At 39.3% G+C, this 26225-nt stretch overlaps 4 protein-coding genes across 4 annotated transcripts; 1 reads left to right on the forward strand and 3 right to left on the reverse strand.

Moving 5' to 3' along the window:
• Positions 1 to 5968: 5968 nt before the first annotated feature.
• On the reverse strand, positions 5969 to 7522 carry LOC137738352 (uncharacterized). The gene is made up of 2 exons (XM_068477990.1): positions 7478 to 7522; positions 5969 to 7206 (listed from the first exon to the last, which is right to left on the reverse strand). The coding sequence occupies exons 1-2, from the start codon at positions 7505 to 7507 to the stop codon at positions 6346 to 6348; spliced, it is 891 nt and encodes a 296-aa protein (XP_068334091.1). The 5' UTR covers positions 7508 to 7522; the 3' UTR covers positions 5969 to 6345.
• A 1972-nt stretch (positions 7523 to 9494) lies between these two features.
• Positions 9495 to 15394, reverse strand: LOC137737538 (uncharacterized). Its single transcript, XM_068477052.1, has 9 exons — positions 15260 to 15394; positions 13887 to 14656; positions 12303 to 13402; positions 11801 to 12044; positions 11438 to 11644; positions 10941 to 11114; positions 10580 to 10777; positions 10360 to 10473; positions 9495 to 10140 (listed from the first exon to the last, which is right to left on the reverse strand). Exons 2-9 carry the CDS (start codon positions 14574 to 14576, stop codon positions 9811 to 9813), a joined length of 3057 nt encoding a protein of 1018 aa, XP_068333153.1. The 5' UTR covers positions 14577 to 14656; positions 15260 to 15394; the 3' UTR covers positions 9495 to 9810.
• A 901-nt stretch (positions 15395 to 16295) lies between these two features.
• Positions 16296 to 19394, reverse strand: LOC137736692 (NADH dehydrogenase [ubiquinone] flavoprotein 1, mitochondrial). The gene is made up of 3 exons (XM_068475924.1): positions 19262 to 19394; positions 16935 to 18405; positions 16296 to 16558 (listed from the first exon to the last, which is right to left on the reverse strand). The coding sequence occupies exons 1-2, from the start codon at positions 19262 to 19264 to the stop codon at positions 16948 to 16950; spliced, it is 1461 nt and encodes a 486-aa protein (XP_068332025.1). The 5' UTR covers positions 19265 to 19394; the 3' UTR covers positions 16296 to 16558; positions 16935 to 16947.
• A 3838-nt stretch (positions 19395 to 23232) lies between these two features.
• Positions 23233 to 26009, forward strand: LOC137736261 (uncharacterized). Its single transcript, XM_068475563.1, has 4 exons — positions 23233 to 23568; positions 23700 to 23975; positions 24228 to 24365; positions 24454 to 26009. The coding sequence occupies exons 1-4, from the start codon at positions 23233 to 23235 to the stop codon at positions 25996 to 25998; spliced, it is 2295 nt and encodes a 764-aa protein (XP_068331664.1). The 3' UTR covers positions 25999 to 26009.
• The last annotated feature ends 216 nt before the right edge of the window (positions 26010 to 26225 follow it).

A 26225-nucleotide genomic window follows, 5' to 3' on the forward strand; every position in this document is an offset into this window, starting at 1 on the left:
TGCATGCATGCCCAAGGAATGATGAATATAATGTAGGTTGTTACCCTGAGAGTATCTCCACCCTTTGCGGAGTGTGTCATGACCTTGAGGAGCTTGAATTCTATTTAAACGTCTCATATACTCACTCAATGTGACCCTATCCTATCGGTTCTCATATGTGATTGCAGCGAGATATTCAACATCTCTTGTCATAGCTCTCACATGTGTTGGTTGGTCGTCATCCACATCTTCGTCAAAATCTTCTTCAATTTCGACGTACTCATCTTCCACAATCATGTTGTGCAAAATTATGCACGTCATCGTGATTAAATAGAGGTCTTCGGTATGCCATAATTGTGCAACCCCTCTAACAATGGCCCATTGAGCTTGTAGGATCCCGAACACTCTCCCCACATCCTTCTTGTAAGACTCTTGCCTCTGCGAAAATAATTTTTTCTTCGCACTATCGAGATGAGAATAACTTTTTACAAAGATAGCCAACTAGGATAAATAGCTTCAATTAAGTAGTAACCTAGCTCATGCCTATTACCATTTACCTTGTACCTTCATTATGGTGCCCATCCATTGACAACATCATCGAACAAAGGAGAAGATCAAAGAATGTTGATATCATTGTTTGATCCAGGAGCGCCGAAGAATGCATGCCAAATCCATGTGTCGTAAGATGCCACAGTCTCAAGCACGATGGTTGGCTTGTTTTGACGACCCTTGAATTGGCCAGCGCAAGCAGTAGGACAATTCTTCCACTCCTAATGCATATAATCGAGACTTCCTATCATGCCAGGGAAGCCTCTTTTGTCTGCCTTGCGTATTAGCCTCTTCAAATCTGCACGATTTGGCTTGCGGAGGCATGTGGCTCCATATATGGCTTCAATTACCTTACATGTCACGTCCTGATCCCGACATATGTCCAAGATCGACACGTGACGTCACCAAATACCCGTATCGCTAACATACCTCACTTCCGGGATATGGCAAAACATAACTCAAGTTTTGAATTGCGTAGTAATTTTCATATACTTTATGGCTGCATCTAACCTCCTCGTTAGACTGCCTACATACCCTAAATAGGGATCAAGCCATTCGTAGTTCACCATTCGTCAAACTCTAATCTTTTCGTAAAATACTTCTAGCAGAAAACATAAGGTACCACACTACACATCAACCATAAACCAAACACAATTATCATCTTGTCATGCACGCAGGTGTTCTATTCCCACACATATATATGTTTTTCAATTCATCCTTCATATAAATCACTATGTTTCACATAATACCTAAATCCATAATATGCAACATCTCAAAGAACAATCAACGAAGCACAATGTTATCCTCTAGCCACAATGATCAACGAGTCTAATCATAATGACAACAACACAACCAACATTATTCCACAATCACATCAATCAATAACACATATCATATCCAAACTGGAAGGCTAGAGCGACACAGTTGGCCGAAGCCTATTTTTGAAGCTGATATCAAATCCAAGGAACCAACAAGTCAAATGATGCGATTTCGAACCACTCAACGAAATTCACGAACATTGGGTTCCGGACCACTCAACGGAACCAAGACACCAAAGGGATTCCGGACCACTCAACGAAATCAAACACCAAAGGGGATTCCAGACCTTTCTACGGAATCCAAACCAGGATACGATTTCGGACCATCACTCAATGGAATCATGGAGTATAAGGGATTCCGAGCCATCACTCATCGGAATCCCAATGGATACGATTTTTGGACCATCACTCAACGGAATCGCGGAGTAGAAGGCATAACAACGGCTCGAAGAAACAAGACATGGATCAAGTTACTCCATTTGCGAAGGCTCAACGATATGAAACAATATCCATCACAATAGGTTAACGGTCCACTACTAGCCATCACATTTCACAAACAATTCAATATACATCTAATCACAACATGCCAATCATACAAATCAAACCATATATCAAATATATACGTCAAATCTCATTTCATTAACATAAATTGATGACTAAGTATTAAAAAATAACAATACAATAGAAAACATATTTATAAAACCAAGTCATATCCACACAGGATAACAATTACGAAAACAGGGTAATCACCAATATCACATATATTAGAGTCACTCACATTCCATCACATCAAGCTAAACATACAAATTAACCACATGCCACAACAAGTTCAATACACAAGTCAAATCACACAAAATAAACAAGCATATCACAATGTAATGCCATCACTACGTAAATCGAGGTGCACATCAATCAAGGAAGACACGTCATCATTTGAGCCCAATAAGCTCCATGGAGTCTCAACAAAATTCTAAGATTAACAACACGCTAGAATAATTCAGCTAGTTGACTAAAAAGTCAACCGTCAATCAAGGTCGAGGGTAGGGTCCACAACCCTAGTAATCTAATCCGGAAGATCTGCCTATCATATTTCTAATCCATAATTTCCCAAGGGTCTCATTAATTTTCTAGAACAATAACTTAAAATTTCAGAACGATCCAACGGTCGGATATCCTCCAATTGCTAAAATTACATGGTGTCCGACGTTTAGTTTTACAAACTTAGAAAACCAATCCAGGAAACTCCATACTTCAGATTCCAAATCTATCAGTTCCTAATATCCTTAAATATTATGTACTATTACGTACTTAAATTTGGTGCCAATCCAACGGTCGGATTGTCAATTCATATAATGTCCAAGTGGCGGTCTCTATCAAAACTATAGTCATACGACGAGATTTCATCAATTGAACATCACATAAGGAATTATGGTATCCAAATTAGTCTAGGAAGGTCAGGTGGGGTATCGGCCCACGAGCCGCCACACATGGCAGTCGGCCGCCCTGACTTGCCTGAAAATTCAACTATTTCCAAAAATTACCAAATTTTACAACCAAGTAGATCTCAGTGATAGGAGAAAATTTCATACCTGGGCCAAAGTCCAATTCGGCCGAAAAACACCTGAAATCGCCCACGAACCGCCAGAACCCTGGAGTTGGGTGTGCTTCGATTCGACCTCCATACTCGCTCCGACACCTCCACCACTACTTGGAATTTGTTCCTGAGTTTGAGGGGAGCCTATTGGTGGTGGTAATTGGTTGACTTAGCTTCATGGTCTGTGGATCGCCGTCATACACCCACACGGACCACCGTCTGTTTTTCCCCAAAATTACCACCAAATTCCTTCTAATTTTGGGTGAAAATGGAAGAAAGAAGGCTAGGGAGTTGTTTCTAGGTAGTGGTTTGCCCTGATTTTCTGAAAAAAAAATGACAAGAAAATCATCAGATTCCATGAATCCCGTTGGGTCGGGTCAAAGAAGAAAACTGGGCAAGGGATCTGGTGTCCTTCCCCTCCCCTTCTTTCTTCTCCTTTCCTCTTTTCTCATTGGCAACCTTCTTCCTCTCTCTTCTTCCCCTTGACTGAACCTCCCAAAACTTTCATCCCCTCTCTCATTTGCTGTCATCCGGCAACTTTTATCTTTTCTCTTCTTTTTTTTTTATTTTTTTTTTTTATATCTAAAATTATTTTAAATTCGCAAAAATACTATAAAATCTTGCGAGTACGAAATATGTAAATAACAACAGTGAAATCCAGGAATGGGATTTCACATTACATAAGTCGGCAATACTCGTCAGTTGAGTCTGCAGATCACCCATAGCTAGCATTAGAAATGCAGATGTGAGTTTCTGATGAGGTGATAAACTTTGTCGGCCTACGACATCTATCTTCCTTGCAAAGTAGTGGTCATGATTGACAATTGCATTCAAGATGCTTTCAAAAAGCTCTCCCCTCATCCGAAACTGCCTCCAAAAATCATGAGCAGGATATCTCGGACGTTCGATGAAATAATCTTTCATCATTCGGTCATGACACTCTTCTCTATCATGCTGCACAAATGAACGCCCCATGATAGTCAGCTTGGTGCTGATATTGCATAAGCGAGTTTGCAAATTCAGCTTCTGCGTTGTTCATTTCTGCATCCGCATTGTCAAGGCTTGCATGGTATTGTGTCATCTACATTGCCAAGCTACGCCTTCTTCTATCACCCATTGATGAGATATTGAGGATTTTTAGGAAACAAAAACACTTAGAAAGTTGAAAGATTGGTGAATATGTTGTGTGATGGTTTGATATTCAACTTGTGTTTATATAGAGGATGATTGAAGGTTTGCGTTTCATGTGTGTAGGTTTGTGTTTCATGCGTTTCATGTGTTTTGTATGTATTTGGTCTGTGTTTCGTGTGTGTCATGTGATTCACATGTTTGGTGTGTTATACATCTCTATCATGTGTTTTGTATGTATTTCATGTGTGTTATGTGTTTCACATGTTTGGTATGTTATACATCTCTATCATGTCTTTTGTATGTGCTTCATGTGTGTTTTGTGTGTTTCATGGATTTTGTGTTTATACATCTCTATCATGATTTTCATATTCTTCCGTAGTGTTTCATGTGTTTCATGTATTGATTTAGTGATTTTTCAAAATTTATCGGAATTTAAATATTTTTAGGTTAAAATGTTCATAAAATTAATTTAGGATAGTCTACATAATTTTTTTGTAAGTTAATTTTAAAAAAAATAGCCTAAATTCATTCTTTAATAATCTGGGGCTACAATTTTAGGCCATAAGGGTTGGAGCAAAAAAGTTGTTTCTGGGCTAAAACCTAAATTTTCTGGGTTAAAAATTTTAGGTTTTAGGCCAAGGGTTGGAGATGGTCTTAGTGGAAGGCAACAGTAATTGAAGGGCAAGGACAATAAAATTGTCCTTACTATTCATTCTAAAGAGTAATTGTCTTTGTACAAGTCCACCCATTTGGAAGAAAGAAATGCAAGAGCACAGGTAATTACTATTCACAAGTATAAATTTTTATGTTTTGTGCCTTATAATTGAGCACTTAGTAAGTTTGTTATTTGAAAATAAAACTCGGTATTTAACTCTGATAATTTGTCTTTAAATACAAATCAAAACATAGCATTACAAACTCAATATTTATCGTCCTTTGCCCACTGGCGGAGCCACGTTAAGGGCTACCCTGGGTTATAGCCCAAGTAGCTTTTGATGAAAAAAAAATTTTACATGTAATTTTTATTGATTTTTTAATGTAATCTACGATATATTTAGTCACTAATCTGAATTCTCTCGTTTTAATTATATAAAATTATATAATACAGTTTACAAACCGTATCTTTTTTCTTACATCTTTTTTCTCATCATTTCTTGTACATGTACAACCATGTACACGTGTGGATTTTTAACACGTATTTGTTTAATAACGAAACTTTTTGACTCAAATTATGAAATTTTCTTAAGCTAGCCGACACTATGAAAAATACAGTATCAAGTTTCCTTGTTTATAAAGATTTTAATCTTTAAACTAACCCACCCAGTAAAAAACTCCTAACTCCGCCATTACTTTTCACGTTGTACGCTTCAGCAATCAAATGTCAATCCAAAAAGGAAACATGATGGAGGAGTGGTGGGTTTTGAATTTGATTGCTACCTGGTGGGTTTTCGGCTTAAGTAATATTAAGCAGCCGCCGGCTCCTCAACATGATGGACTCGTGGCAAAAACTACTTTTGTTTCGTGTTCTTCTTGTACTTTTCCTTTGTAGACATTACTCATGTTCTCCGTGTTTTTCATGTCCTTTGGTTAAGAATTCAAATACATAGGCTTCATTTTCTTCGAGCTGCAGTACCCCAGGTTAATTAACAGTAACAGGTGGACTTTTCGACTGAAAATATTAAGCGCATTAATTTATTCACCAAATGATGTGTTAGTACTTAATTATTAAGACTCAAACCTTACATTCTACTTCTTTATGTGAGTAAAGTATGATCATATTTGGTGTTTCTAGCGGTACCCCATCCATATATATACATATCCCTAGAGAAAAGGTGTATTCGTATCCTAAATTTCTATCGTTTGAGAGCTAAGAAACATTAAGTGCTAATGAGAACAATGCAAGAGAAAATTAGGTTTTGCTGTGCAGCAAATTTTGAGAGCGCGCTGGATTTTGTGAATTCCACAACAATGTAACATTTTATTTACAACCATTGCATTTCTTGATATTGCCAAAACTAAAAGTACAGAACCAACTGATGCTCGGTTCTCTACCATAACACAAGAAATCCTACTCACTCCCAAGGTTTATAGATTTGGACAGCCAAACCACACTGCCATTTTCGTATCTATATATTTACCTTCTAAAACATTAAAAATTACTTTAATGTTTCACACTAACAAAACTAGCAAAAATATACCCTTTTTGAAGAACAACATTCATTTTGCATATTTTTTGTTATTCATGGAAGAGTGATTAAATTCTTGCTACTTTTGCTAAAAAGCGAATGAAACAGAACGCGGTGCGTAATTTTCATCATTTTTTCCCGGCGATGTCATAAGCCACGACGATTCGAACAATTCGATGAGATCATCCCTAGAGTTGGTTTCACTTTCATCGTCATCAGCAACACTACTCTCCACTTCTTCCCTGTTACTAACCTTATTCTCTTCTTTTTTCCCAATCCCTCCTTTATTTGTTCCCTTCTGTAGAAGTACGTCCTTGTAAGTAACAGCTTTACGCGGAGAAGAGAAATTATCACCCTTATTAATCTTATTATAATTTGGTGTAGACCGGTCGGCTTCATGAACCGAACCTGGTTCTGGTTCGCAGTTGCGATCAATATTGCTGCTTGTATCAACCTTAATCTCCTTCTCCCTCGTACCCTTTGGCTTTCTCCAGTAATTAGTCAATGTAGCCACAACAAAATTCAGCAGCCAAATGGCACGAACCAACGTCCAACCGAAAAATGAAATGTGATGGAAATGTGCAGGGATTTTGCTAACAGCATTGTCGAATTTTCCAGGCAGGGATTCGGTGACTTGGACAAGGTCGTCGATCTTGTCGAACACAATGTGTGAAGGAGGGTAAAATCTCTCGATCATGCCTTCAAGGGCTAAAATTCGACCGTCGATGAATGAGAGGATTGTCATTGTGACCCATTGGTATTTCAAGGCATAAGCCAAGGGTCCGGCCAACGTGATTAGTCTGGCTGCAATTTTTATTATGAACCCTAGCGGTCCATTGAGACCTTGGGCTATGGTGAAGGCTCTATGAGCTACCAATGAAAATGAAACCGCACAAGTGTGCAACGGGCGTTTTCTGGGACTGATCATGTTGATTTGTGTTGTTGATTCCTGAGAAATTCCAAATTTATTCAGACATGCACATGAAAAATGGTACTTCATGCCAAAATATTGAATCAAATGCTGACATATATGAAAAATAATAGTTCAGCTCTTGAAGAGACTGTCGACGTGTCACTGATAATGCATCAATATCACTATTGCAAATAAAACGCAGTGACATGTTGTCTGCACATTGTTATCAATATCAATACAATATCATGTTTTCGATAAAGAGCGAGAGCAAAGAGAATTTCTATGAAAACGAACGCCATGTTGTTACCTGGGACGCCAAGGATGCCCGGGAATCCATATTGTGAAAAGTGGTCAAGGGTTCGGCCTTATATGTATGTCAAAGAGAAGTCTTCTGCTCTAAATTTGAAAGCACCTGATAATAGTAAGAACCCAAAACCAATTGTTTGGAAGGGGCGCAGTTTCTTTTTTGGCGCGCTGCCAGTGGGAAACGAGCGGGTCCTAATGATTTTAGCGGGAGAGTTCTCTGGATGGTTGACACATGTTACATATATGAATAGACGTTATGGAGAAATTTTTCAGTTGGTCAGAATTTTTTTTTCAAGTTTGTATATCGAACCGTATTTTTAGTACACTGAGGGGGTGTTTGTTACACCTCCTTAAGTAGGACAGGCTTGGACTGGCTTAAGTAGAATTATAATCCTACGTTTGGTAAGGGCCTGGACTAAAGTAAATGAGACGCGCCTCGACTAGGAGGCGGTCTCCGCTTCGCTAAACCTCATTAAAGAGTCCCGAGCTTTTGCTACGTATTAAGTGGGACTAATATGAAGACGAGGCCGACAGCAAGACCCGAGCTTCCCCTTGCTAAATCCCAACTTCCATTCCCTGGGCTTTCCATTCTTTCTTCTACGGCACTATAACCGTGGCCATGCAGTTGGCGACGCTTGCTCTTCCGTGGCCCGAGTCAGTGGGACAACTGCAGCTCACAACCGCGCGGACACACCCACCGCCTAATCTCAAACTCTAACCACCAAAATTGAAAGAAAAAAAAAATTTATTAACTGCTGCCCATATCGCACAGATGAACGAAACACTGTTGTAGACTTGCAATGGCAATCCTTTGCTCCAGTCATCTCTGCAAACAATTTTGATAGAGAAAACAAGTTTGGGGACGAAGAGAGATATAGAGACAGAGAGGGAGAAGGAGGGTGATAAGGAGGGATTGGGACAGAGCCAATGAGGAGAAGTGAGAAGTTTCCAGAGAGAGTAGAGTTTTCAAGAAAAGAAAAAAAGAAAAATGTTAAATCAATAATAAAAAATATATATATTATAATATGTATTAAATAATATAATAGTATAGTTTGTTAATTACCCTACTTCTTAGTCCGACACTGCACCAAACGCTTCACTAAGTTAGTCCAGTTTAGTCTAGTCTAAGCCAGTCCAGCTTAGTCCCTGCAGCTAATCCAGTCCGAAACAGTCCGATGCAACAAACGCCCCCTGAAAGATCTCTTGACTTTACGCCGTGATTTGAGTGTGCTTGAAAAATGATGCGCGTAACGGCTTCCTAGCCGTTGGTAGTTGGTTGAAAGTTTGAAACTTGAAAAAGGCAAAATAAAAAGCATCGAATTCGATTCTTGGAAGCAAAAAGCTGCGGACTGTGGAGGAAGTGTTGTCTGATCAGCTGTGAGCTCATTCAACGGCTGAGATCCAATTGCAGTTTTGCTCTTCAAAATCAAGAAGCAAAAAGAAGAACATTCATCGTTTCTTCTGTCATAAGTGGCATTTTTTTTTTTTTGGTGTAGTCAACTTCTTAATCTGAATTCAACCGATGTCGAAACTGGAAAATCTGCTTGGTAACGAAAGTTTTCGATTACGAAAGTTTTGATTTGTTTCAATATTTAGAATGGAAGATTTCAGTTTCTTGGATGTCTGTTAATTTGTTATTCATAACTTGAGTAATTAGATGAACTCCTTGTGCTTTTTGTACAAGTGCTTTTCTTCATATATTTGTAAGATTTCTTCATTCCCTACTCATATGTTAAACTGGAAAAACTATATGCACCAGAAGGCACAATAGGTTCTAGTTCCTTGCTTGGTTTCTTTCTCGGGTTTTTGTCTTATATCTTTCATCGTCTTGTCTCTCTTCCGCTCAGCTAGCGGCTCATGAACTTTCGTCGTGGGTATTCGCAGGTGCAAACAAGGATAACCAGATACATATGCGACTGTAGCCTGAAGTTCTTGAACTGTATTCCTGCTGCTCTGTTTCTAACTATTTCATTCGAGAAGCGGGTACTTTCTTAAACATCCTCAAAAGTCAGTTCGAATGAATCGTTCAGCATTTGCATAAGTCGTTCATAGACGAAACGCCTGCTCCCATGTTTCGAGTCCATAGACAACGAGACAAGGAAACCGAGATTATGCTTAGGTATATCATTATTCAAAAAAAATAGTAGGCTTCCATGAAAGCCTATAGATTACAGCCGCTAACCCGATAGCCACTGCTCTGGAACAAACTGTTCCAACATTCATATGGTTGTACAGTTGTATAAATACTCATCTATGTACAAGCGTGAAGTAAAGAGAGCCCCCCAAATTAAACAACCCTCCCGAGTATATCAGATACGTACATGAAAGGGAAGATCACTCGCTATCCTTCCAAACTTCACGGAGGAGTTGATACCTGACAGCTTTCCGACCACCCTTCCACTTCGGCGTTGAGGCTGCCAATGGACTGGGAGAAAACGGGGAATTGTCTATGATGATTGAAGTCATCGGTGAATCCAACTCATCAAGCTCATCATCACTTGTATACGATTTCTTGAGCACTGATGACCCACTCCTCGAGAAAGTTGGACTTCCCACATCTCCTATAATGCCTAGTAGTGAAGCAGCTGGAGGTGGTGAATACACTGTAGGATTTGCGTTGCATGGAAAACTTGCAGCAGACTCTGCTTCAGCTTCCGAATCCTCCTAAATAAATAAAGAGTGAAACAGATTAATGCAAAATTAAACCCTACAAAGATAAGGGTTTCTGCCCCGAGTCCATGATTCTTGTTCAGAGGATAGCCAGTTAGAGTAATAAACAATCAAGAATATATATAATCAGTCCTACACCATTCATACAGGAATGCAGTTCAGTAAAGAAGCTGGAGAGTTATGTGTGGAGATACTACAGGGCCTCTTAGTTACCTCATAATCAAGAGCCTCAAAAACTGCTTCGGGAATTGGGTCTGGGCAAAACTCATCCGGAACAAAATTGTAAAGAACCCTCTTGATCAATGATGCACCAAATGTAGGGCATACCTTCAGAAATCAATGAAACAGTGATTATTACAAATGGCAGGGGGTTATTATACGCTCAGTGTTTTTTTTATTAACTGTGGGGAATGGACACAAACCCAGTATTTACCTCTTTCCGGGTGGATTTATCTGGAAGCATATCAAATGGAAGCATCGTGAGGTCACTCAAAGCATTAAGAAGACGGAAAGCTCTAAAGGATGTTTCACGCTCTTGTCCCTTGTGATCACTGAGTTCAGTATTATCATCAGGAGCATCAGTATCATCGATGCCAAATAGATCAGTAAGCCATCTGGACCAGCTTCCAATCTGCGGTCATGAAGACAAGCACAATCCTTCCTTCAATGAAATGCAAGACTACTAGTTCTTCACAAATAAAAGATTGCCTTTTCACCAGTAGTACAGAGTTGCAGCAGAAACCAAAAAACCAATATGTGACTAATAACCCACACAATGAAGTGTCCACACTCACCGCATTTTTTAGCTGTACACCAGCCCCAAAACTCAAATTTCCAGCTGGAATAGGGAGAACCTTAGAATCACTTATGGGGTCGGACACAGGATCTGTGGGCATCTCTTCAGCATTTTCACGAAGAATAGCATTGAACATAGCCACATCCAATCTATCCACTAATTGCTCCATTACCTGAAAAACCATAGATTAGCATTCTATAGGTCTGCATAAATTTTGAGGAAAGTACTAAAACCGTGCAACAGATCTTTAATTGACTTTGGAAGCATGATGCAGTAGTAAAAGCTCACTCTAATGTAGTACTGGAATTCCACCAGGAGTTCAATATATAAACTAAAACACAATATATTTTCATTTAAACATCGGTGGTGTAGTTCTGGCCACCTATAGCATTTGCACCAAGTTTTCAAATACACTCACGCACAATGTTCTATGATAACCTTTAGGAGTTTCCAGGTGAAGTGAAAAGCTCAACATACACACATGCATAAACCTACCAAACGAGCCAGCACAGGCAAGCAGCCACACTCATGTCCACCAGCTCTTGCAGGACAAAGCCTTTCACAGACATCTTTGAAAGCCTTCTTCCACAGTTCCATAGAAAAGTTACCCTGCTCATGACTACCCAAACCATGCCTCCTTCCATTGGCTTTCCTTGAGCTTGAACCCTTTGCAGCTGCTGACTGCATATATGGAGTCATATTCTGAAGAGGGAAAAACAAGATACAGTATCAGTAATGAATAGCAAGGACTTTCTTATCTAGGCTAAATTCTTGTAGGTAGAGCTCAATACTGAAATAATGAAAAGAGATGATGACAATGCCAATAATGAAGAAAAAATGAAAATAATATGGGTTTACCTGCCACCATACAGACTCAACAATTCGGGAGAAAATCCATCCTTCAAACTTTTCCAAAGCTGCCATAAATATCTGTGGATCTTCCCAATCATCGAAACTTTCAACAGTGCTATTGTTCTCTTCCTTGTGAGGAGGAAACCCATTCTTTGGTTTCAAAACCCCCTCAGCACTAATTTTATTGCAGGATAAGGTCTGGCTGATGATAGCTCTCAACACAATTGAATTTGACAACCAGAATGTCAACCTGTTCATTGGCAACAAAACAGTGGAGTGTGAAACTAAAAGATAAATATCTTTGCATCCTGGAAGATTTATAGGACACAAAGTATCAACTGATTTGGACCATCAAAATAATTGGGATAAGGGGACACATTTTTGACACCCATTCAAAAATAAATATATATATATATATATATGTATTATATTTGGATTCATCTTGGACATCATTTCTTGGCCAATAAATTATAATGGTGAGTTCTTTTCCATTTATTTAGCTTAGTACCTCGCAACATCATTTCCGCATGCTTTAGAAACCAAGATTAGTCCAGTGATAGCAACTCTTGCTGCATTTGCCTTCTTAGCTCGCGAGCTTGTTTTGCAAGCATGAAAATAGAACCTAGAAAGTCGCCGAGCAGGAGCGTGAATCTTATTAGTGTGGCTCCCATGCTCAGCGGCAACAGAGTAAAGGCCAACCTCAACAGCAGCAGCTTCTCTCAGTTCTTCTTTGAGCAATTCAATTGTGGACTCCAAGTCAACTTTGCTATCAGAAAAGCTGACTATTTTTTGTTCACTTTCACTTGTTGAGCTAATCCAACCGTGAACAGAAGCATCTTCAGGAGTTTCAGCTTCCCTTGACTTTTCGAGAAACTCATTATTGCTTGACTGTCTATTGTTCTGAGCTGATACTAAAGGTAACTGCACAGACTTTACATGCTTTAGTTCATTACTTTTAGCCTTACTTCCCTGAACTCCAACAACTTTCCTGCCAGGTGTAAAAGTTTCACTCCTTAACCTGACTTGCTTTCTGGTAGGATCTTGTGAAAATCTGGAAGCTAATTTGTCATCAAAAGAATATTGATTCGCCATTAGGAGATGGCCATCCTCTCGAAGGGCTTGTGAATCTGCGTTGCTTGCAAATGTGGAGTTTGTGTCCTCCTGAATAGACATACTCGAGGATGCACCTTCAGCAGCATGGGTACTGACAATATTTCCCGTGATAAGTTCTTGAGCATTTTCATGCATTCTGGCACTCCCGTTAGATGGAGTTATGTGAATTCTGTTGTCCTTAAAATTATGGTACCCAGATTCTTGATGGCTATCTTGATAGCCAAAGGATGAAGACGCTGAATGAACAGAGTGAGTGAGTGATTTTTTAAGTATTGGCATTGAGCTCTCCTTTGAACTGTTAGGCAAGAAAGCAGGATCATTTGAAGAGTTCAGCTGACTGGAGGAAGAACCTGTTGATGACAGGGGAGATGAACTTCCATTTTGGTGTTTGAATGCTTTAGCCACTGGAGTTACCCCTGTGCTTGCAGGTGCTGCCATTGACTGTACAGCAGGCTCCCCATAAGTCCTTTTACTGATTGTTGATTCTAGTCCATTCTGAAATTAATATATATGTGGCTGTTAAACAATCAGAAAATCCACAAACGAATTGGCTCAGATAAAGAAAAGCAACCCATCAGATCAAACATTGTCAGGATAGTTACTGTCCACTATTTGATTAGCGCAGAAGAAACTGACAAACCAAAGTAAATTGGCAGGATGGTTGCAAGTTTGCAACCATATTATTAGGTCGTTTTCTTTGGACATTTATATGCAAGTGAGTATGAAAATTATGATGGTGTAAGTACTTCACACTATCTGGGTTCTCGGAACTTGTATTCGAAAGCCTTAATTTCAGCAACGTGGTTTGTTCATTATACACCATGGATCTGAAACTAAATTAAATTCCACAAACCTAATTCTGCTTGATAAATTAGATGCAACTGGAGAAATCATATTTTGAAATAATGAGCAAAAAAGAAAAAAAGAAAAAAAGAAAATTGATCTAAAAGGAAGAAAATTTAAATATGGTTTCACATACCTTTTCACCGCTAGGTGATGAATTCACTGTTGTCTCAATAGCCGAGGAGTTTACAGTACGTGACGAATGCGAGGAAACATCGTCATCGTCATCAGTAAAAGAGGCAATCTCATCATTACCATCATTCGCAGACTCTGGAACAGATTCAGTTCCATCATTTTCCAGAGACACTTCTCTGGACAAGCCACTATTTGGTGTCAAGCTGGAGCCAGATTTACCACATGGCTGAATACTAACATAAAGAACCGGTTGAGCTGAACTCTTAAAACTTTTCTTCCAGTTCAGAGGAGTGCTTACATTTCTGGTTTCCACAATGATCCCGTAGTCAGCAAGATTGATCACAGCTGACCCCAAGAGTTGACCTTTAACTCCCTTGTCCTTTCGAGGTTCATACAAGTAAAACTCTAAGTTGTTCTTCAGGTAAGAGTCGCGAACTGCACTTTTTCTTGATTTCTCCTTATATAAAGTGACTGGAAGCGTGAAAGACTCGCTGAATTCGACCTTCCCATCACCAACATTGCAAATACACGATCCAGAAACCTGATCACCATTTTCCCATTGAAGCAGGACAGATTGAACAGACTTCAAAGCCTGAGATGAGGGCCATGGCTTTAACTCCTGCACATGGATGAGGTAATCAACATCAACGGCCACGCTCTTCCTGCTCTTTGCTCTGATCCCAAGAACCATTGTCACGAAAAGCTCCCGGATAGCTTGTGATGGGTAGAAACAGCTACAAACTCACAATGCTTCTACATCCATAAAACCTCCTTACATATATACACACATCACAAAATCAGATACAAATAAAGGGGGTGTAAAATATATTCAAATTGTCAACCTTTTGAATGTAATTTAATACCAATAACCTAAGATGCAAGCACCCTCATGAACTTCAATAAACAATGAAGAAAATGCAAGAAAAAAACAATGGGCAGTTTAAGATTTGACCATGAAAAACAAAAAACGAGTACAAACGTGGAGAGGGGTTTAAATTTAATAAATTTTGGGTATCACCCACCCCACTCATTCAACTTATTTTTTATATTATTAAAAAAAAATGGTGACAAATTCTCTGACCTCCCTCCGCGTTATATAAAATTGCGGAAGAACTTAGCAAAAAATGAAACGGGCAAAAGGGGTGATGAGAACAGCAGCAGTGAATCAATCAACAAAAAAACAGAACAAATATCAAAACTTTTTGTATCCGAGCATCGATGCAGAGACCAACTTACTACTCCTACTAGATCCCAAAGCAGTGAAGACGAACAGAATTTAGAAACCATGCAACCAATGCAAACAAATTTGAAGGAAAAACTGGGAATTGCAGGACAGTTTGATGGAGATCAAAGAAAGAATGTGAGTAAGCGTACAGCGTGCGAATGGAGAGGAGTGCAGACGAAATGCGAGACTGCGTCTGGGTTCGGCTGTGTAGGTGTATGGTTTTTCAGGTTGTACGTTGCGTCAGAAGGTGAAAAATTGAAAGGGGAATGGCGTGCGAGAATACGGAAAGAGGAAGGAAAGGTCGTTGGAGAAAAAGGAACAATCGGAAAAGGATGGATGATAACCGCGTTGTTCGGAAAGGAACTGTCTCTCTCACTCACCTCATCCAATCTGGGCTCATACGTCTGACCCGCTTGAGCACGCCAACGGGTTGCGCCATTCTATTGGGCCCTCCTATGGTGAAGGCCGTTCCGATTTACATCCAAAGTTAAAATTTTCGTCCAACTCCCACGTATGCAACTCTCAGATAATTGTTATCATTTTAGACTAAGTTTATTTTTTAGTCTCACATGTGAGACTTTTGAGTTAACAATTAGCGAAAATTTAACGTAACTTTCAATTTTAGATTTCAATCTTAACCGACTTACTCCAAAGTTTTAAATCTTAATTTTTTTTACCACAAAAGCCATCTTCTGACTCCCTCTCACCACGAGGATTGAACGGGAAATGTTGACTTTGGGGAAGCTCAAAGTTTCTTCTTTCCACGCGTCACTCTTCTAGAACCTACAACTTACCCTTTTGAATTTTGCACAATTGTTGAATTTGGTACAAGTCCTTTGGAAACTGTACGAAAGGCACCCAACTTTACTAAAATGGAAGTTGATAAATATGCCCAGGATTGTTGCCAACACCTACTACAAACCTTCCCTTAGATATATGGATTTAAGATGCATGAAGACCACACTAACAGGGACTTGTAAGTGATGGGTTGAAAATTCTTTGTTTCGTGTTTCTTCGTAATGCTCATGAAGTACATTTTCAATCCCACGTCGAATATTTTATAGTGCAATTTCTTACTAATGTAGCATGCATGCATAAAACCCTTGAAGTTTTCGTACCCGTAAATTTGAGGTTTCATGTTGTATTCATGAAGGTATATCTATCCATATCATTACATAAAGCAGGGAAGTGAAAAACAAAAATTTATTAACAAAATTCCAACTGTGTAAGGGAAAACAAAGATCTGGAAACACAACATAAATATCCTGCCCAGACGCATCAATAACGAATCATAGTTTCTCTGGGACAACGATGTCATATAGTTGATACGGTTCAAAAACAAACAATAGCAACCGGACCACCAGCTGCCTCCCGATTCACCTATCCTCCCGAAATCTGGGACACATACTTCATTTTATTCCATGACTTCCACTACTACAAACGTTAACCTACACAGCACAAAAATCCTTGTTAAACCATGTGATAAATGTTTCAGTACCTAAGAACATACAGAAGCGTTCGCCAGCAGCTACCCTAAGAGCAAAACATTTACCACACAAACCAAAAGGTTCGGCCATGACACTAAATATACTAAGATGAGAGTAACAGATTTCATCAAGTTCACTAAACACAGAAACAGGAATGCTAGTTAATCATCCACCTAGTTTTCCGAGTGTTCTTAACTTGATATTAAGGTCAACATTGCCAGTCAAGATCTCACACAATTCACCGTCTTAGTTTGAAGTTACTAGTATTGTTTTTCTCCTTTTCTTATTTTTAGGAGTTGAATGAAGACAAGAATACAGGATAGATACAAGAAGCAACCTGAGGGAAGCACTTAACCAGCTGCCTCCAGCAATTCCTTCTCAGCACGCTCCCTGATCCTCCTCTCAAGCTCTGGCCTGAAATGCCTTATTAAACCTTGCACAGGCCAAGCAGCAGCATCACCCAAAGCACAGATTGTGTGCCCCTCAATCTGCTTGGTCACCTCCTGAAGCATGTCAATCTCTTCCAGCTTCGCATTCCCAACTTTCATTCTTTCCATGATCATCCAAAGCCATCCTGTCCCCTCCCTGCATGGTGTGCACTGCCCACAGCTCTCATGCTTGTAGAAGTAAGAAAGCCTTGCAATTGCATCGACAATGTCAGTCGATTTATCCATCACAATAACAGCTGCAGTTCCCAATCCTGACTGGACAGCCTTCAGTGCGTCAAAATCCATCAATACATCATTACATATGTCCTTGGTAAGCAATGGAACGGATGAACCACCTGGAATTACTGCAAGTAAGTTGTCCCATCCACCCCTCACACCTCCACAGTGCCTCTCTAGTAACTCTTTCAAGGGTATGCTCATCTCCTCTTCAACAGTGCAAGGCTTATTCACATGTCCCGAAATACAAAACAATTTTGTTCCTGAATTGTTCTTTCTCCCAAAACTGGCAAACCACTCTGGTCCACGCCTTAAAATGGTGGGAGAAACAGCCACCGTTTCCACATTTGTAACGGTGGTGGGGCAGCCATATAATCCTGCATTAGCAGGGAAGGGAGGCTTCAATCTTGGCTTCCCTTGTTTCCCTTCAAGGCTCTCTAGAAGAGCTGTTTCTTCACCACAAATATAAGCCCCAGCACCAAAGTGGATATGGACATCAAAATCATAACCAGATCCACATGCATTTTTTCCCAGTAATCCAGCTGCATAGGCTTCATTTCTGGCCTTTACAAGGTTTAACCGTTCATTCACATATTCACCTCTTATATAGATGTAAGCAGCACTAGCCCTCATCCCAACACCAGCAATCAAGCAACCCTCTAAAAGTTTGTGTGGGTCCTGGCGCATAATTTCCCTGTCCTTACAGGTTCCAGGTTCACTTTCGTCGGCATTGACAACGAGATAGGACGGACGGCCATCAGATACTTTTGGCATAAAAGACCATTTGAGGCCAGATGGGAAACCAGCACCACCACGTCCACGGAGGCCAGACTTCTTCATTTCATTGACAATCCAATCAGCACCTTTAATAACTAGATCTTTTGTTCGGTACCAGTCACCTCGTTTCATGGCACCTTTGAGAAATGGGTCGTGCAACCCATATAAGTTTGTGAAAATTCGGTCTTCATCTTTCAAACCACCAAAATGGGTTTTTTCAGGAGGTGGGGGAGGTGGTGGAGGTTGAGGAGTAGTAGAGGGTGCTGCACCCTGTGTGCTAAATGATCTAAACCCTAGGCCCCACTTCGCACCATGATGACGAGCTAAAGCTGCTCTCTGCAGAGAAAGTATACCCTTGATGGGTGCCTACGAATTAACAAAAAATAAGACAGATCAGTTTATTTCTTCAAAATGACCTATGCCTATAATATCTACTCTTCAGAGCTAAGAAGAAACAAAATACACTTGAAATAAAACAACTTCTCAGAAATGTGCATGAAAAATCCAACATAAAATTACACAACCGGAACCATGATGTAACATTGGTGTTATAACAAAGCTGTGGCATATCCATTACATTCATTTCTTATAGATTCTACATTCCACGAAGAAGGCAATATGGGCACACGCACTAGACGAATTACATGCGGTTTACCCATTTCAACTCAGCATCTCTATAACTACCTTAAGTTTAGACGTGGAAGAGAGTCTCACACAAAACTGAACCTAGGCCCTGAATTGAATTAATCTAAGAATCCAGCGGCGAATCCCCACTATATCTCAAACCAGCTTTTAGCCAAACAAAAACGGTAATAATGGAGGTGATAAATATATAGACTGAAAGGCTCCTAATCCATTTGAAACCTAAAGTCAAAACCATTCTCCAATCAAGCCTAATAAAAAGATGGTCTCAGCTAACGAGAGATGGAAAACGTATCGAAAACCTAACTAACCCATTCAAAATTCAATTTTCTATCGCTTTCGTGCTATGTTCCTCAATTTTCCCACCAAACAAACAGATACGAGACAGGGAAAAATAAGAAAAACCCATATCAGATCTACTAAAACCCAATATTTCATAACAAATTAAAATATAAAACAATGACGGATTGACGAAAACACAAAAGCAGAGCTGAATGTGAAACCTAGGGCAGTGCACGATAAGCTCAAAAAATTAAAATTCAGCTAGAAATGCGCGCAAATTGAGATGTCAGCTGCGTACCATGGCGGGCTACGGCAGACGAGGCTTGATGCGTCGCCGGATCAGGTAATCGACGAGAACGAGACTGGGAGAGAAGTAGAGAGAATCCTCGGTTGGGAAATGAACGAGGGAGCTCCACTTCGCGAAACCTGGTATGCGGAAGAGGGTAAAATGGACCTTCGATGATTTAAAGCGGCCGGTGGTGAACGGTCGAGATTAAGTGAGTCTGTGTGATGAGGGTATATAACACGTAGATGCAATGCTGTTTCTATTTGGTCCATGGATCAACGGTTGTGATGTGGACCTAGTTTTACGTCCTTTTCATCTTGCAATTTTCAATTGGGTTGGGCTTTTAATTTTAGATGAATCATGGGTATATTCGTGGGCTTCGGGTTGAACGGGTTGGTTTTTAAAAAGAGTGTTATTATGTCCACTCGTTTTGATTTTTCAATTTTTTTGTTGTATTTCACATCCTCAACACGTTTTTTTACGTGTAGTTTCATTTAAGCATGAAACAGGAACAGCACGTATTGCGTGATGTGAAGGCACATTCGTCATTGGGCTAAACACTTGGGTTAACTTGACTTTAATGTCAAAAAATAATTTGAAGTTCTATCATAAAACAAATTGATAATATAAAAAAATAGTTCAGCTCTCTAAAAGCACATCCCAAATTCCTTTATTCTCCGACGTGCAATTCAAACTCTCAACGCCATTAACTATTGCACCATAACTGAATTTGTAGATCAATTTAACCGGCACACGATTGTTCATGTGTCCTAATTTTCGTGTAATGAACAAGAAAATAATTTACTTGTTCAAATAAGATACCATATAAACTTTGACATACATTATTGTTTCAATTTTTTTTTATAACTTAAAGTGTGCGATGCAGTGGTTACCGAACACATCATATGTTTGGCTCTCTTCATTATCGATTTGCTTCTCACTTGCATGATAGACATCCACACGAAAAAGAGTAAACTTGATATACATTGTTGACACGTTATTTCAGGGTACAATGGTTGTCTAAATTTAATTAAGGAAAACTAATGAAAATAGCTTGAAAACTTTGAGTTTTAACGATAAGGACAAAATAAAGGGTAAAATAAATAGTATCAGGATTGATCTTTTAGTGTAAAAATATGATTTTTCGTTAAAATAAACGGTACCGAAAACTTTTCGTTAAAGTTCCTATTTAATTAATCAACACTAAAGCCAAGAAGGAACTTTGGGCTTCTGTTGGAGCTGGGTTTTTTTGTGAGCTAAATAAGTCCACCATTTGTTTGGAATCCTGTCCCTAATCAAGTGGGTAAGTATCAAAGTAGGCAGCCATCTGAATCTCAAATTAAGCGAATCTTATGGTTAACCAAATAATTAACCTGGGATAAGCGGCAGGCCACCAATTTTGTGACCTTGTAAGACAAGACAGCTACTTTTGCAAAACAAGTAAGCAACCGTCGTTTTCCGAATTTAATTAGTGTTAATTAAAGATCATAAAGTTCTGTCTTAGTGTTAATAAAGTTATTATGGTGGGTTATTATCGTTGAAAATATTGTTGTAACTGTGGCTACATTACAAGAACAAGAGCACTTGAAATGCAGGCCAAATCCGGCTTTTAGAAGACCTCAAGTTGTTGGACTGTGGGGACATGGAAAGTCTAGGGTTTATTATCTCGATGAAATTAAGGAGGATTATTTGGTTGTATCGATAATCACTTTTAGACTTTTAGTTTAGTTAGGCTTGAGATTGTTTTCGTAAAAAGCAATCATGTTCATAATCATACTGTTATTGGATGGACAACAGAAAAATTTATATTAACATTGCTTTTAACTGTTCCTTTCAGATCATCTTTTTAGATCGTATTTATAAACTACATGATGACGGTTGATAGTTGAATTTTTTATTTAAATCATTCAAAATGAAATACAACTATCAAATGTCCCATCATTTGGTTTAAAAATACAGTTTTAGTAGCATTTTTTATCCAAAAATATATTCTCAAATGGATAATGTTAGGGAGATAGTCTATTTAAACATAGTTTACAAATTAACTATGCGATGTGACAGTTGATTGTTGATAATTGAATTATTGTTAAAGTGTTGATTAACGCGTAGATCTTTTATTGATGACACATCACATAGTAGTTACAAATTAAATTTAAAAAATTAGTTTACTTAACATTACTTTTTCCTAATGGGTCGAATAAGCTCACATATATGTAACCCTTTTCTTGATACAATAGTAGAAAAAAGGAGAAATCAAACTTATGACCTTCGGTTTAAAGATAAATAAAATTAACCACTTAAATTACAAAATATGCAACTTTTTAGTGGCATGCGTGTGTAGTAGCTTGTATTTGTGGGTGGCCAGTTATTCGATTAAGCAACACAAATTGGGTTGGTTAGAAATTGAGTTGATGGTTGAATCACGATAAATCAGTATGGTTTAAAATCAGTCCAAATTGTAATGAATATGTTGATCACGTGTAACACCTAGAAGGACATCTGAATCTCATTTATGATTCCTTCAATACAAATGGATAATCCAATTTTCTTTTCCGTTACAAAATATTTTATTTTAATTTTTGTGAAATAAAAAAATAATCCAATTTGGTTGCTAATGTCCAGCTACTAATCTTTCTTTGTTTCGATCGTGTTTGATTTGGGATTTGTTTTTCATTTTTTTATTATAAAATTTCAAAGTGAGAGGACGAGTCTTTGTGCGATAGAAATTTTACTTCTTTTTTACCCAAAATGGTCACGGACTTGAGTCGTGAAAACAATTTCTTTGCAAAATAAGAATAAGGTTGCGTACTATAAATATTTTCCTTATTCCTCACAAAATGTGGAACCTTAGTAGCTTGAGGTCGTCCTTTGAAATTTCAGAATGATTTTTATCATCATTCTACTCATTCCCTCCTATTTTTTCTTTGATTACCAACATGTTGTTGTAGTCAATTAATATATATATATATATATATATATATATATATATATAACTCATACTAAATTAGATAGCTTCTATAAAACTAATTGATTGTATCGAATTCGGATAATCATTTCCTTAAAAAGATTTAATTCAAATGATCTCACCCATTCTCTTTGATAGACAAATGATCTCACCCATTAATTCTAATAATTGTGCCAGCAAACAGCAAACGTTGTGTGAAAAGGCTAAAGAGAATGAAAAAAAATCCCAAATCAGAACGATGAAAACAAGAATAATTTGGAGCTGGACATTAGCAAGCACATTTCAAAGCGTAACAATCATACCGTTACATAATGTAACTGATACACGAGTCATAAAATAAATTTATTATATAATTGACATACTCCAATTATAATATTAATAAATAAATATACATGCTCATCCCTCATTTAAGTAGATTAATAACACGATGGTATGACATTTTACTATAATTAAAGTTGGACGGAAATGCCTTTAATTCTTTTGAACCTCACTAATACTTAGTTCCACCATTCAGAATGTGAGATACTTCAGATTTTAGCGATAGAAAATATTTACTCAGTAAAGAGGAAGAAAACTTGCTGAACAAGACCAAGTCATCGTCAAACATATTTTGGTCACCTTGGTACACAACCCCAAGAGGACATATGTCTCTCTTCCCTTTCTTTCTCTCTCTAATCTCTCTCTGACATCAAAATGGGAAAGAGATTCTTTTCGGATTCATTCTTCTTAATTCATTAAATCAGTAAATCTGTACCATTGAAATTTGATTCAACGGTTACAAATATAAGCTTATTTTAAAAATTATAATAACTTCAAATGTTTGATCAAATTTGAATAGCATAAATTCTTCGATTCGGTGGATTAGGATGCCTTTTTCGCCAAAATTCCAACCCACTGTATAAGCAGACCAAAACAGAGCTCTCCCTCTCCACCTATATACCCAATCACAAAAGCCAACCACGAAGCTCTCCAGACGTTTTCACTCTTCGGAGGTTCCGGAAAACGAAACGTTTCGGAAATGATGGTGTTCGGGAGCTCCGCCACGGCTTACCTGTCCGGCGGGAAAGCGCACGCGCACGTGTTTCCGATCGACTACGAGGCCGAGGTTTCGCAGCGGTTGGTGGACGCCGCGCACGACAACGACTCGAAATCGGCGGGGGAGTGTCTGGGCGATCCTTTCGTGGACGTGAACTTTGTCGGAACGGTGTGCTTGAAGTCGAAGAAGACGGAGATTGTGGCGCAGGGCGAGTCGGCGCACGATGTTCGCCTCGAGTACGAGGAGTTCAAGACTCAGATCACTGCCTTGTTCCTCGCCGCTCACTCTGGGAATTTGGCGCTCGTTAGGAAGCTCCTGGTAACGTAATTCATGCAAATTTGCAAATATTTGAATTATTAAATTCATATTATAATTTCTCTCTTGCTTAAATTTAAAGCGAAGAACTTCGAATTTCTCTAATTTTAGTTTTGTAAATTTTCGCGTGACAGAGTTATGGAGCAAATGTGAATCAAAAGCTGTTCCGAGGCTATGCAGCAACAGCAGCAGTAAGGGAGGGACATTTGGAGATACTGGAGGTGCTCATCAATGGCGGTGCGTCTCAAGAGGCATGTGAGGAGGCCTTGTTGGAGGCAAGCTACTTGGGGAGGGCTAGGTCCGCCGAGATGCTCATGGGATCCGACATGATCCGCCCTCAGGCGGCAGTGCACGCTCTTGTTTCTGCTTCCTGCAGAGGCTTTGTTGATGTAGTTGACACACTCATCAAGGTAACTTTTAATCATAGACTAATCGAAAAATCCATCGTGGTTTTATGTCTCAATTAGGGCTCGTCTGAGAATGCTTATGTAGGAATAACCTGAGTCTGCATTGCCGAAAACATGATCCTTAAACTATATTGACAACATAATTAAGTGTGAAGTACAAACAAGGTTATCATCGCCCAAAAGTGTATTGGTTTTTTTAATTGCTTGAACATATAACCTTTGTTCCATGACAGTGATGCTATTGATTGGTGGCAGTGTGGGGTAGATGCGGATGCAACTGACAGGGCGTTGCTTCAATCGTCCAAGCCATTTCTATACACTAATGTGTACTGTAATGCGCTTGTTGCCGCCATTGTTAGCCGGCAAATTTCTGTAGTCAGACTCCTCTTGCAGGTTTGTCCCTAATTCATCGGCTAGTATGCGTACCTTTATGCTTATGCACTTCTATCTAACGTTGTGTACCTTTTGGAACGAATAACAGGCTGGAGCCAGAACAGATATAAAAGTGAGTCTTGGGGGCTGGTCCTGGGATGTAAATACAGGAGAAGAGTTTCGGGTGGGTGCAGGACTAGCCGAGGCTTACAGTGTGACCTGGTGTGCTGTGGAGTATTTTGAAGCCAGCGGTGCTATCTTGCGCATGCTCTTGCAACACCTCTCTCCTAACATTCCTCACTTTGGGAGGACTCTCATTCACCACGCCGTATTATGTAACAATGAAAGAGCGGTAGAGGTTCTGTTAAGTTGCGGTGCTGATGTAGAAGTTCCAATTAAGACAACAAATTCAGAAACTGACTGCCCTGTTCACATGGCGTCACGACTTGGATTAAATAAGGTTCTTCAACGATTGGTTAGTGCCGGGTGCAATATCAACTCTCGGACAGAATCTGGAGAAACTGCACTAATGACCTGTGCTAGATTTAAACACCAGGAATGCCTTAAAATCCTGGCTTCAGACGGTGCTGATTTTGGCCTGGTGAATTCTGCTGGTCAGAGCGCAAGCGTAATAGCAGAGTCAGCAAGGTGGACTCTTGGCTTCCGACAAGCAGTTGCAGACGTGATTCGATTTGGTGAAATTGTTCAATCAAGCGATACATCAATATTTTCTCCTCTAATGCTTGTGACTCAAGCAAACGATGTTGAGGCCTTGAAGAAACTGATTGAGGGAGCAGACGTTGATCTCAATGAGCAAGATGAAAAGGGATACTCAGCTGCCATGATAGCTGCAGAGGGTGGTTACCTGGAAACTTTCAAATTGCTTATCGATGCTGGGGCTGACATAAACCTGCAGAATAAATGTGGTCAGACAGTGATGGAACTATTCGTTACAAACCAAAACAGTGAAGAATTTGAAAAGTTGTTTCTTAAGAATGCTGCACCTCAAAAGGTACTTGATAGTCCTATTGAGTTTTATGGGACTCTACATCAGGCAGTACAGCACGGCGACACAGATTTCGTTCTTACATTGATAAGCAAGGGTTCTGATGTGAATGCTTCTGATGCCGATGGATACACTCCATTGATGTTAGCAGCAAGAGGAGGCCACGCTACGCTGTGCGAGCTTTTGATTACTTCAGGGGCAAAATGTGACATTGCGAATGCAAGAGACGAGACAGCCCTCTTACTTGCAAGGAAAAGTGGGATTAAAAACGATGCAGAGAACGTGATATTGGATGAGCTTGCAAGAAGCCTTGTTCTTGGTGGGAGTCGTGTGAAGAAGCACACAAAATGCGGTAGAGGATCTCCACATCGAAAAATGCTGAAAATGGTTGGGGCTGCCGGGATTTTGCAGTGGGGGAAGTCGAGCAAGAGAAATGTGATTTGCAGGAGGGCGGAAGTCGGGGCTAGTGACTCGTTCAGATGGAACCGCCGGAGGAAATTCGACACTGACGAGCCGGGGCTGTTCCATGTGGTGACTACAAAGCACAAGGAGCTGCACTTTGTGTGTGAAGGTGGGATTGAAATGGCTGAGCTCTGGGTGAGAGGGATCAAGCTTGTGACAATCAAAGCTGTTTTTGGCAAGCTTTGAGTGAAGTTGGTTTGTGCATTGGAGATTTGTTCAATTACATTGTACTTTTTGTTGTTGTTGTTGTTTTTTTTTTTTTTTTTTTTTTTTTTTTACTTGAACTCTTATTACTTAGGTAGTAACTTTCCCACAAAGGTCTTTAAACTCAGTAAATAAGTAAGTTTCTGGGCATTTCTTTCCACTCCACGGGAAAGTGAGATTTGAGTTCACAACGATGCAATTATCAGGGG

The sequence above is a fragment of the Pyrus communis genome, chromosome 6 (genome assembly GCF_963583255.1).
Source record: "Pyrus communis chromosome 6, drPyrComm1.1, whole genome shotgun sequence".
In the NCBI taxonomy this organism is placed as follows: Eukaryota; Viridiplantae; Streptophyta; class Magnoliopsida; order Rosales; family Rosaceae; genus Pyrus; species Pyrus communis.

Coding starts and splice junctions, on each gene's coding strand:
- LOC137738352 (XM_068477990.1), bottom strand. CDS start 7,507: ATGGATTCCCGGGCATCCTTGGCGTCCCAG. Junction 7,207..7,477: donor GGGCATCCTTGGCGTCCCAG/GTAACAACATGG, acceptor GGAATTTCTCAG/GAATCAACAACACAAATCAA.
- LOC137737538 (XM_068477052.1), bottom strand. CDS start 14,576: ATGGTTCTTGGGATCAGAGCAAAGAGCAGGAAGAGCGTGGCCGTTGAT. Junction 11,645..11,800: donor TTGAGTCTGTATGGTGGCAG/GTAAACCCATAT, acceptor TTCCCTCTTCAG/AATATGACTCCATATATGCA. Junction 10,778..10,940: donor GTGTACAGCTAAAAAATGCG/GTGAGTGTGGAC, acceptor TCATGACCGCAG/ATTGGAAGCTGGTCCAGATG.
- LOC137736261 (XM_068475563.1), top strand. CDS start 23,233: ATGATGGTGTTCGGGAGCTCCGCCACGGCTTACCTGTCCGGCGGGAAA. Junction 23,976..24,227: donor TAGTTGACACACTCATCAAG/GTAACTTTTAAT, acceptor GATTGGTGGCAG/TGTGGGGTAGATGCGGATGC. Junction 24,366..24,453: donor TAGTCAGACTCCTCTTGCAG/GTTTGTCCCTAA, acceptor AACGAATAACAG/GCTGGAGCCAGAACAGATAT.